Source organism: Sinocyclocheilus grahami, unplaced genomic scaffold, assembly GCF_001515645.1.
Source record: "Sinocyclocheilus grahami isolate Dianchi unplaced genomic scaffold, SAMN03320097.WGS_v1.1 scaffold146.1, whole genome shotgun sequence".
Lineage (NCBI taxonomy): Eukaryota > Metazoa > Chordata > Actinopteri > Cypriniformes > Cyprinidae > Sinocyclocheilus > Sinocyclocheilus grahami.
The window spans coordinates 1964278-1977069 of record NW_015505325.1 but is presented as its reverse complement, the minus strand read 5'-3'; the positions used below and the strand labels follow the sequence as shown (position 1 = coordinate 1977069).

At 37.9% G+C, this 12792-nt stretch overlaps 1 protein-coding gene across 1 annotated transcript in view; it reads left to right on the top strand.

Moving 5' to 3' along the window:
- The window catches only part of LOC107591830 (copine-5-like), an 81253-nt gene that overhangs the window by 55449 nt on the left and 13012 nt on the right, over positions 1–12792 (top strand). Inside the window, exons 13-17 of the mRNA XM_016281099.1 lie at positions 1135–1188; positions 2441–2502; positions 8324–8370; positions 8492–8673; positions 12563–12690. Coding sequence (XP_016136585.1) covers positions 1135–1188; positions 2441–2502; positions 8324–8370; positions 8492–8673; positions 12563–12690 — 473 coding nt within the window. The remainder of the gene's footprint in view (positions 1–1134; positions 1189–2440; positions 2503–8323; positions 8371–8491; positions 8674–12562; positions 12691–12792) is intronic.

Here is a 12792-nt window from a genome sequence, read left to right as displayed (position 1 = left end):
TCAATATAAATGAGGCTTTATTGGATAAATCTAAGACATATAAACTAATCTAACACATAAACACGCATTCACACAAGTTGCAGAAAGAGAGAAAGTGAGGAAAGAATGAGCCGGCACCAACGTAACAAATGTTTGTAGGTCGGGAAGAAGGAGCGGGAACCGGCGAACACTCAAAGAAACTTTAATAATAAAATAAAACACAAAATAGCGCGACAGCCCCTCGCGGACGACTGCCGTGGGGCATAGAGGACCTACAATAATGTACAGTATTTGAAAAATAATGTGTTTTTTAACATTAAAGCATGCCAACATACTCTGTTACACCAAATACACAAAATAATGATCTTTAAAAAAGCATCATATGACCCCTTTAATGTCTATTCCATGAGAGATCCAGCAAGCAATGAAAATTGCACAATTTCAAGTCTCCCTTATTCGCTCTCTGTGATTATCACACTTTGTCTGCCAGCAAGTACAGCAGCAGCAAATGAGTGTGAGAGATTGTTTTTCAGTGTTTATGGAAGAGAGCAAGAAAAAAAGTAAGGGCAATGAGACAACGGATGACAGGGTACAAAGCGTGTGTTTATGTGAGAAAGAAGGAGAGAGAGTAACAGACAGCTATGTGGGGGTGAGGAGTGTGTATAAATGTGCCGTGTGTGTGTGTGTGTGGGGGTGTGTGTATTCACCCTAGCATTAGCCCAGTGGTGGGGTGAGGGGGTGGTGAGATGTTCTACAGGAGTGTGACAGTCTCAGTGGTGTGCTGAAAGGATCCAGGGTTTCCTGGGGATTGAGTTGGACAAACAACACTAGAAGCTGCGGTGTCGGTTCAGTTAAACCCCAATCCATACAAATCACATCATCTGTGTCCTGGTTTCCAAACTGTTAGCCAAGGTTGTGTATGTAACCGACCTGAACTGGATTTCTCAAAGCATCTGAACACTTAGATCAGTTGTGTCTTTGAAAGTAAGTGAAACAGAAATGACTAGCAGACTGGAAATGATCCAGTAGCAGTGCTCTCAAATTCTCTTCTTTTGGACAAGTAACGGGTCTAATGAGAACCATTTTCTCTCATTCTGTCTCTCTCACACACTCCCACTCTTCCTGTAAATGTCATTTCTACATTTTCTTTTTCAGGTGGTGAATCCTAAAAAGAAACTTAAAAAGAGACGATACATCAACTCTGGCACAGTGAGTAGTGAATTTGCTATCCTAAAATCCTGCACAAATCAGTACTTTTTGTCTTGTTTTCCAGTACAAACATTTACACATGCTACATTTACCTTAAAAGTAATACTGCATAAGATAATAAGATTTATTTTCAATATATCTTAAATTAAGTTTACATTTCTTATGATACTGTCAAATAGTTTTTCTTGCTTAAAACTGAACTAAATTTTGTGAGGTTTATGCCAAAAACAAGAAAAAATTATATTTGGAAAACATAAACAATAAAAATAATTCAAGAGATGTTCTTTGAAAGCATGTTCTTCTTTTACAGAAAAATGCTTTTCTCTCTTTAACAACAGTGCTATTTTAGTATTACTTCTATACTATTATAGTATTTTTTAATATTTTTTAATAAATTGAAAAATTTTATTAATAGCTTTTATATTTGTATTTTCATTTTTAATCTTTATTTGAGTAATTCTATGTTTTGTCATTTGTATTAGTTTTTTATATTTCTATTTAGCTAAATTTTTTTATTTCTATTTTTTTGTAATTTTAATAAATCATTTTGTTTCTGTTAGTTGCCAGTGGAACATTTCTAAGTATCAAGTTTTAAATTGTACATCTAATAATATATATACTGTATATATATATATATAATTTTATTTTATCTTAGTTTTATTTCAGAATTATTGTCAATTTCAGTTTTAGTTAACAATAACAGCAATTTTGCTTCTCAAGTGAATTTGATCCTGTCTTAAGGATGCTTAGATTTTTTTTTTCCAGAAATCTAGACAAAAAATTTTTTTTTGCATTGTATTCACTGAATTCTTACATGGATTAATTTTGCCCAGCTGTACTCCACAAGGACTCTGAACGTCTGGATATTATTAAGATAAATTAGTTGAGAATCTGAGATCCAAGTCCCCTGACTGAATAGTGCTTTCGGTTTCTGATAAGGAGAGCAGTGAGGAAGTAATATTGGAGGTCCAGGTGGGTAACAGTGATTGATGATCCACAAAGTCTCTCCGCATTGACTGCTTTGAATTGGCTTTGAGATTGTAATCAAAACTCAAATGAATAGTCCATCACCTGTCTTCCTCCCAGCATGGAAAGAGTCTGGTTCTCTAATGGCAGTAATAATGAAAAAGACTGTGTGACCCTGACAGCTGAGAGAAGAGTCTTTGCATAATGCCATGATGGATCATGGCAGATGTGGTTTGTGCTCATATGCTGGTGTAAACCGTCTGTTCTTTGTTGTTCAATTACCCAGGTGACACTGCTTTCATTCTTGGTGGAAGCCGAACACACGTTCCTGGACTACATCAAAGCAGGGTACGGACGAAAATACACACAATCACCCTCATGTAAGCGTATGTACTGTATTTAGACTTTTCTAAATGCTTCTGAAATTGCCGCGTCACAACATGTAATTTTTGTAAACATTCTCAGAGGATGTAAAGGTCAGAATCTTGCTGAAGCCATCAGGATGTTATCACAGTAATGGCATCAACAGCTTTGGATAAGAGCTCCGGTAAACAAGACCTGAATAGCCACTTAAATGTTAAACTAGAACAACAAACACGGCTATTGTAGTAGTTACTGTAATCAGCATTCAGGGGTTGCCAGGTCCTCTTCAGTTTGCACTGATGAAAGTCTGGCCTTTGGCACGGATGCCAGTATTGTGGAAAACTTCTCAGAGTCTTCGACCATATACTGTGGTCTGATCCATTGATATCTCTGGCATTAGGAAATATGACCTCCTGCCCCTCTGTGTCTGTTATCTCTGGCATAAAGGCTGCGTCCTAAACCTGAAAAATGCTGCACTGACAGGCAGTATCTGGAGGAAGGAAGGCAAGTCCGAATCCAAGGTTTGAATAAAATCCTGCCTAATAAGATACCTCCATCTGATCGATTTTTAAAACTAGTGATGTACAAAAAACTGTGGTTAAAAGAAGCAAATATGTATTAATAAATGTTCTTGAATATTCAAATAAATAATATTAATTACAACATGTTGAAACGTTTGTAAGATTTAAAAAAAATAGATAAATACTTTTATTCAGCAATAATGCACTAAATTGTTAATAGATAACAGTGAAGACTTTTAGATTGTTACAAAAACATTTATTTAAAATAAATGCTGTCCTTGGAATGATTTATGAAAGGTCATGTGACACTGAAAACTGGCTGCTGAAAATTTAGCCTTACTATCAAAGGAATAAATGACATTTTAAAAGATATCAAAATAGAAAACAGCTGTTTTAAGTTGTAATTTTTTCACAGTATTACTGTTTTTACTGCATTTTTGATCAAATAAATGCAGCCTTGTGACAATAAGAGACTTCTTACTGACCCAAACTTTTGAATGCTAGTGTGAATGTCTATTTATATGAAATTAAATAATATTAAATAATATAATTATTAATATAATTATATAATAATAATAATAATAATAACAATAACAATAATAATATATTTTTTACAGAGAAGCAAACATTGTAATTATTAAATATTTACCTGGTTGTTTCTAAAGCTTTCTTAAATTCGTTGTAGATCATTAGATGTTATTGTTCCTTGGACGCATCTTCATTCATTATATCTTCATACTATTTATTAGGCAGTATTTGTTTAAAGAAAGAAAACAGCAACACTTTAGATTAGGGAATGCATATTTGTGATTTAAGAGTTTTCCCTTTATAAATTCCTAATTACTGCTTATTAGTACTTATTAATAATAAGTAAGGTAGTTGTTGTTGTAGTTGTGTTTAGGTATATTAGGTGAAGTTAAGGGCTCATGAATATGGTTATGCAGAATAAGGCATTAATATGTGTTCTGTAAGTACCAATAAACAGCCAATATGCTAGTAATATGCATGCTAGTTTGCAACTAGTTAATAGTGAATAGTGTTCCCTAATCTAAAGTGTTACCAAGAAAACTGTGGTTTGCAACCTGTCTTTTGTGTTGAGTGAGTAATGATGGGCTCTCTTTTTGGTTCTCTGTTGGTTCAAGGATAAGATTCAATAATCAACTTAAAATCAGACTCATCTGCTTTATCAGCTGTAATGTGTGACTACAACAGCAGGTAATTAATCTGATAACCTTGCTTAATGTTTTGAATGTTCAGCTCTCTCAACCCTTATCCAATATTGATAAGTTCCTGCCATGGTTCCTGTCCCATGCCTAAAGATACTAGTGTGTCCCATCCTGCTGGAGACTGATATCACCCAGTATCTCTCACTTTGTTTTTTTGTGAAAACTGTGATACATTTTTTCAGGATTTTTTGATGAATAGAAATGTCAAAATAACGGCAGAAGAAATCTTTTGTAACATTATAAATGTCTTGTCACTTGTGATCAAGTTAATGCATCCCTGCTGAATAATAATTTCTTTCAGAAATGAAAATTGTGAATAGTACTGTGTTACGGCCAAAACAAAAGGTACAAAAGTTGTCTTTTCAAAATGTATAATTTAGGTACTAATATGTACGCTTTAGGGGTAAATAAGGTACAAAGGTGTACCTTATTCAAAGGTACCACTCCAGTGACAGCTTTTGTACCTTTTTTCTAAGAGTGTAGGGTTTAAAATAAATGTGGCAAAAGCCTTAAAATAAAAAACAGAGAGGCAAAGTAATAAAGAAAGCGAGAGTGTAAACAGTCTATTATCTGTGACTATCCAAAGACGTGGCTGACCTTTCACACCGGAGTAATCTATATCTCTCTGACATCACCCTGTGTGCCACGTTCAGTTCACACCGAGTCAGATCACTCTGTCCACACTCAAACTGCTTTCTGTCAGGTTTTCACCTTTGTTATTTTTCTCCATCAGACTCTGACCTTTAATATTGACGCTGAAAGCAGACCTTTGTATGGATTTCCCATTGCTACACATTTCACTTTCCTCTTTCCGCTTTATAAACAGGACTATATATAACCCTCTTCGTTCATAAATCATCATATCCTGGTTCAGAGAGAGATGGGTTCTCTTTTTACTGCTGCGAATGATTTAAAGAATCATATCTTAAGAGAGAAGTGTTAATTATAGTGCAGGTCATAAAGGTAGCTCTCAGAGTTAATGTAAAATTTAAAACCTTTTCTGAGGACCTTATTAAATGTTTAATCATGTTTTTGAAAAAAAAAACGGACTGCAGGAAGAATTTCAGTCTAGTTATTCACATTTACATTAAGCTCAGCATTTATTGGTAGAAATATATTTCTTCAACAGAGAACAAAGACTCTTTAGACAATAGACACACAATGAGACAACTGTTGACAAAGTCGAAATAATACAGATTTCAGTTTAGAGTAGTTTAGCTTAGATAATTTAGTCTTGGTAGAATTTGTTGAGAAATAATTGTGTTTATACTGAAATCTTTTACTTTTGCGCAGTTTTTAAGTTAATCTGAGCACAGTTTGTGATTTTGTTGAGATCTCCTCTGAAACCCTAAAGGAGACACACAAGATTATGTGGACTTTTTCTTAGGAGTAAAACCTGAGAAACGGTCTCCATTGATCTCCATTATTTTTGATCTATTTCATTGCCTTCTAGGTTAAATCGTTAAGATTAGATTTGTGATTAATTTCCAATGGGAGATACAATAGAAAGAAACATAAGTACCTTTTCATGGAAGTGTGATGCTTTTGTTCTTTCTTATTGTCTGCAACTAATCTTAGTGAAGCACTTTTTTATAGGTGATTAGATCTTTAGAGGTCTCTTGACCTCTTCAGATTGCACTTCATCCTGGGCCAGAACGAGACATTGTGTAAAATGTCATTGAAGAATTCATAAGGGGAATCTAGCCTTAGAAAGACACAAGACATTCATAACCATACAGCGAGGAAATACAAAACTACTGCATTGCAGAAATGTGTGTGTTCCTGAATCAAGTTGCACATTAGTACATTTACGAGATATATATATAAAATGTCAGTGCTTTTTGCATTCATTGGATCAAAAGTGTTAATTTGTCATGAATGTAAAACACATCTGTCTGCACTGTTGCTAATGTGACAGTCACAATTCCATCATTCTATATCATTCTATTCTAGCTGTTTTTTTCACTCCTATAAATGACATTCAGAATTCCACCATTAAGATAAATGTTCTTCATATAAAAGCTCCGGTCCAAAAGCTCTCTAAGGTTTCTTGTCTCCACCAAAGTAGCTGTTAAGATTCCCGGTATAATGCATATTAATGCACCAGTCCCGACTTTGTGCCTGGGGATATCAGTGATAATCAAAAAAAAAAAAAAAAAGACAAACAACTAAAAAAGAAAAAAAAAAAAACCTTGAGATGGACAGAAAAAAGGAATGAAGATAAAGGAGCATAAACAGAGCTTGTTAATCACCATTGTGCTGCTCCCCCCTCCTTCCTGTTTATGTTGTGCTGAGTTAAATAATAATAAAAAATGGTTGGGAAAATGGATTCACTTTTTTGGTCCATACCCATGGTCTTTGCATAAACACAAATACCCTTGTGTTGCATATGAATATGATTTGGCCTGAATCCCTCATTGGTGGTCATGTTTGCGGATGTCCAGTGGATGTTTAAAATACATAATTACTCTCTGCTGACCCATCACTGATGAATCAGCTCATAGGAAAACATCTCGCCGCAGGGGTTGCATATGAATGACAGCTGTAGCCGCCTTATGATTAGAGCCTGCTTTGAAATGGTTTCCCCCCATTTCGTTTTTGTGTTTTACCCACTTGCATCAGAGGATGATTTCTTTGTCTGTGTGGAAATGTTTTATAAATATTCACTGACCTAATACTCCATGTTTTCCGACATTCTTGTCCAGAGCTAATTTCTCATTTGCACTGAGAGTACAGCAGGGTTCATGCTGAAAAGGGAATGCCATTGAGATTCAGATATTAGATGTCGTTATGATATTTTTCAGTGCTTCAGATGTTATCTGTACAAGTGTTCGTATAATCCGTTCCCATTGTACAGGTGTTCAGATTAGCCATTTGTTTTCTGTGGGCTCAGTGCTTTCTGTTAATTTAAATGGAGATAAACAATAGCAAACTAAACTCTTGTTCAAAAAAAGACAGCATGTTACTTGTAAAAAAATCCATTTAGATGTTTTATGGCCATTTAAAAATGCCCATATTAGAATCTGTAACTGATTTTGGTATATTTTAATTTCAGTTTATTTGTATAGCACTTTTCATTATTATTATTATTTTTTTTTTAATGCTATCTGAGATGTGTTAGTGGAAAACTGACTGAAAAGTTCAGGGAGAACAGGACTGGGACTTTAAAACCAACCAAAGTTTAACTTGAACCAGGAATAAACTGAACATTTTAAAGTGAAAATTTAATTTCATAAAAATATTTCATTAAAAAATGTTTTGTAACTAGTAAGGTATTAAATTGCAAATGCAATTTTTACTAGTAGCTTTTCGACCCCACTGTGTGTGTATATATATATATATATATATATATATATATATACACAGTGATGTACATTATGAAATATCTTCTTTGGATTGCTTGAATGAAATTGTCATTCACAGGACTGTTATTTAAAAGACTCTGATGCTCTGATGCCCATTGAACTGTAGCTATCATAATCAGTGGGTAATCACTGGCTCCATACTGTGTCCGGTGAATGTACTGTCCTTCAGCCAGTCTCTCTGCACGATAAGCATCAGTAATCCAGGACTAAGCTGGAGTTCCCACTGATTTCAGTATAAAAACAGAGTTGTGAGCAAATCTGTGATGTTTGGTAATTTTGTATTTGGAAGTCTTCCTCGACTGCTGTTGTGAGACCAGTTTCACTGGTGCCCTAATTAAAAAAAAAGTGGAAAAAGAAGTGGGTTTACACAGATGTTGGATCTGCCCACCAGGCTGAGTTGATTGTGAGGAACGTCTGGCTGCTGAGCAGGAGGTTGGCTGTCTGCCTGTCAGGTGAGAGAGAAGACACAATGCAGGGCTGGAGATGGTAATTACACCAACCTCTCGAACAGCGGGAGTGGAAACATTGGAGTGTTTTGAAGCTGGAAATGCGATCTGTGCCACAGTTTGGGGTGAATCAGGATCTATCACCTTTGTTGAGCCTCACTGTCAGGTTCTCACATCTGTAATGTGTGAAAAATTTGGCTTAAATTGAAATGCTTTCATTCTTACTTTCTCTTTTTGTCTCTCTCTAGCACTCAGATCCATTTCACAGTGGCCATTGATTTCACTGCGTCCAATGGTAAGTTTTTTTTTTTTTGATTGTGCTTCCTGTTTTGGATTTGTTCTCTGTGCTGTTGACCAACAGGTCTGAATAAGATTTTAATCTTGATTTATGTTCTGTCTCTCTCTTTAAACCCTAGGGAACCCTTCTCAGTCTACCTCCTTGCATTACATGAACCCCTATCAGATGAACGCGTACGCCATGGCGTTGAAGGCCGTCGGCGAGATCATTCAGGACTACGACAGCGATAAGATGTTTCCTGCATTGGGCTTTGGAGCCAAACTTCCTCCAGATGGCCGGGTTTCCCATGAATTTCCCCTGGTACCTGTTCCTAGATATGATAGATTATGTGGATTTCACAGCTAGCTGTCGCATATCCAGAGTCATTTCTGTTCGAATCCTAAAATACATGCCGTGTTTTTCAGACACTCTGAATATCATTACTTTTTCCTGTTTGTGAAATTTAATCTGTGAGGGTATGTATGGTTGTTTTGAAGTATTTGTTTAGTTGTTTGCTCATATGTTGATGATATCGTAATTAAAAATGCTTGGTTATATCTATATGTAATGTGTAAATAAGGCTCTCCAGACGCTCCTGCTCATTAACGTTACCCAAGCATTCATGATGATTGTGTGTCAAACCGTCATCTCGTTGAGCATTTTGAGTCTCTTAATTAGTTTTTGCCCGATTTTTTCCTCCATCGGCTACTCTTCCTTCCACTTCTTTTTCCTTGTGCTAGAACTTAGGATCATGACTATTCATTCTTGCTGCTTCACTCTTCAAATATCACTGTCCTTAGAGCATGTATCATAAAATACTGAACAGATTCTCAGATCCCTAAGGGCGACACGCTAGAGAAAGTTTTGACAGTAAATTTGACAAATATGAATGTGCAAAATGGAATTTTAGTATGCAGAAAGAATCATGAAAGAACCTGTTTTTGGTTGCATTACTTTTTTTGGCTTCCCTTCATGTCCTTGAAATGCCATTGAAATCCACTCCATTAAAAACTATCACCATTGAAATCAACTGATTTGCAGTTGAATTCACTGAGGCGGCACAAATTCTAGTGTGTAGACACCCTAAAGAACATCAAATACTCTATACTCTAAAGTTTTATATTCAAATGAATAATGACATATATCTTGTAAAATGTAAAGTGTTATAAATCTCAGAATCAGAAAGAGCTTTATTTCCATATTTGTGGAACACATACAAGGAATTTGTTTTGGTGACAGAAGCTTCCTCAGCTCAAACAGAATGACAGTGACAAGACACAGATAATAAAAATAGTTAATAGATAAGTAAATAGGAAATACAAATATACAAAAAATATTTACCTTGTATTTCATCAGAGTAGAACTGTATCAGCAGCTCCTGTGGCAGGCTGAACTTCTCAGCTGGCGAAGGAAGTACAGCCTCTGCTGGATCTTCTTGACAAAGGAGTCTATTGGCGCTTTTTCACTGTGTGGTACAACTCAGCTCGGCATGGCTCAGTACGACACGTCACGGCTCAGATCAGCTCAGCTAGGTTTGCGTTTCCACTGCAGTTTAGTATCGCTTTAGAGTGGGCGGGATTATTCACATGTCGTTAGTTGCGCCGCCTATACTGCCACGACTCCTGAAAAACGTTTTCATTCCGCGTTGCCTCATCAAGCTCTCGCTGGATCCGCTCCTCTGCTATCAACGAGTGGAACGTCTGTACTTACTCAACAGACAACGAAACAGCCACTTTTTGGTTGTTAAAAAAGGTGCTCTCGTTCAAAACAGTTGCGTTCGATCCTTCGCTGGCTGTGTTGATTTAAATCTAGCAGTTCTGTTGTGTTTGTGTCGCAAGTTCAGTGTGCAGGTAGTGACGATTCTCTCCGGCCAATCCGTGATCAGCAGAGTTTACACGTAACGGTACGGTTCACTTGGAACCTCAACCAAGGTGGTACTAAAAAAATTACCAGGTACCAGGTACTGTACCCAGTGGAAACCCCCCCAAAAGTGAACCGTACTGAGTTGTACCATGCCGTACCGTGCAGTGGAAAAGCACCATATGTGGAACTCCCACTTCAGGTCCTGAGAGATGGTGGTGCCCAGGAACTTGAATGACTCCACTGTTGTTACAGTGCTGTTCGTGATGGTGAGTGGGGGGAGTGCAGGGGGGTTTCTCCTGAAGTCCACTATTATCGCCACTGTTTTGAGCGTGTTCAGCTCCAGGTTGATATAACTGCAGCAGACAGCCAGCTCTTAAACCTCCTTTCTGTAAGCAAACTCGTCTCCGTCCTGGATGAGGCCGATAAGGGTGGTGTCATCTGCAAACTTCCGGAGCTTGACAGAGGGGTCTTTAGAGGTGCAGTAGTTGGTGTACAGGGAGAAGAGCAGTGGGGAGAGAACACATCCCTGGGGGACACCACTGCTGGATGAGAATTTTCCCAGCCTTACTAGCTGCTGCTTGTCTTTCAAGAAGCTGGTGATCCACTGATAGATGGAGGTGGGCACAGAGAGCTGAGTTAATTTGGACATGAGGAGGTTTGGGATGATAGTGTTGAAGGCTGAGCTGAAGTCCACAGACAGGATCCTCACATCCTCACAGGACCCTGCACAGCTCCAGTGATCTTTTGAAGATCTTTGTGAAAATGGGGGCCAGCTGGTCAGCACAGGCCCAGGTCTGGGCCTGGTGCTTTCTTTCTCTTCTGCTTCCGGAAGACCTGACACACATCTTTTTCACAAACCTGAAGTGCAGGAGGGTGAGAGGGGGCTGCTGGAGGTGTTAATAGGTCCATAAAGAGAAGGTCCGAATGGGTGTGGGGTGTGAGACAGGGTCTTTCAAACCTGCAATAAAACTCATTCAAATCGTTGGCCAGTTGTTGATTCAGCACAGTGCTGGGGGATGGTGTCTTGTAGTTGGCGATGTCTTTTGGTCCTTTCCACACTGATGCAGGGTCACTGTCAGAAAACTGGTTTCTCAGCTTTTCAGATTCAGTTCCTCTTAGCCACTCTGTTCTCCAGTGTGTTTTTGGCCTGTTTATAAATGACTCTGTCCCCATTCCTGTAGGCATCTTCTTTGGCCTGACAGAGCTATCTGAATTTTGCAGTGAACCACGGTTTGTCGTTGTTGTAAGTTAAATGAGTCCTGGTAGGGATGCATATATCCTCACAGAAACTGATGTATGATGTTACAGAATCCGTGAGTTCATCCAGATCGTTGGCAGTAGCTTCAAAAACACTCTAATCAGTGCAGTCGAAGCAAGCTTGTAAATCCCGCTCTGATTCGTTAGTCCATATTTTTACAGTCCTTAGTACAGGTTTAGCTGATTTCAGTTTCTGCCTGTAGTTTCGTATAAGATGAAACAAACAGTGATCAGAGAGCCCCAAAGCTGCCCGTGGGACAGAGTGATATGTATCCTTTATTGTGTTGTAACAGTGATCCAGTATATTACTGTCTCTGGTAGTACAAGTAACATGCTGTCTGTATTTTGGCAGTTCACGTGTGAGGTTTGCTTTATTAAAGTTTAATAAAATGATTATTGATTATTATAAATGATTAACAGAGTCATGGTGTTGTTGCTATGTGTCTGCGATCTGATCAGCCAGCTGTTGTAACGTCACGCTCATGTGCGCTTGCGGTGGAATGTAAAAACCTACAAGAATGAATGAGGAAAACTCCTTCAGGGAGTAGAAAGGTTTACAGTTGATGAAAAGCACTTCTAGATCAGGACAGACATCTTCTTCAACGCTGTTACATCTGTACACCACCTTTCGTTGATGTAGAAGCATGTCCCACCGCCACGCGATTCGCCTGTTGATTCTGCGGTGCGATCCGCTCTGAACAGCTGGAAGAGCGGCAGTTGTAGTGCGCTGTCCGGAATGCCTTCATTCAGCCAGGTTTCCATAAAACACAAAGCAGCAGAGTTTGAAAAGTCCTTATGAGTAATCAAAGTAATCAAATCCTTATGAATAATCAGAGTAATCAAAAATTGGTAAAAAGTTGTGTGGTGTGTGCTGCCGAATGCTCAGCAGTTTGTGCCTGGTAAAACTTATTGTGTTTGAAAAACAACAGACAGGAAAAACAAACAAAACCATTAAAACAACTGGAGAGCTCCTCTCCGAGGCAGCCATACTTGAAACAAACCTAATCTAAAAAAAATCAAATTTAATCTGCTGATTTGGTCTTGACAGCAGAGGCATAGTGTTGACTGAAATCTGTTGTTCTTTTTGAAGAATGGTAATGTAGATAACCCATACTGCAATGGGATGGAGGGCATCCTAGAGGCCTACCATGAGAGTCTGAAGACTGTCCAGCTCTACGGACCCACCAATTTTGCTCCTGTCATCAACCATGTAGCAAGGTACGAAAAACTAAACAGCACTCGCTCAAAGGAGCATGCTGGCACAGTTGAGAACTTATCCTGTGTAAAGAAGAAGAAAGACACAGTGCTGAGATAGATTTC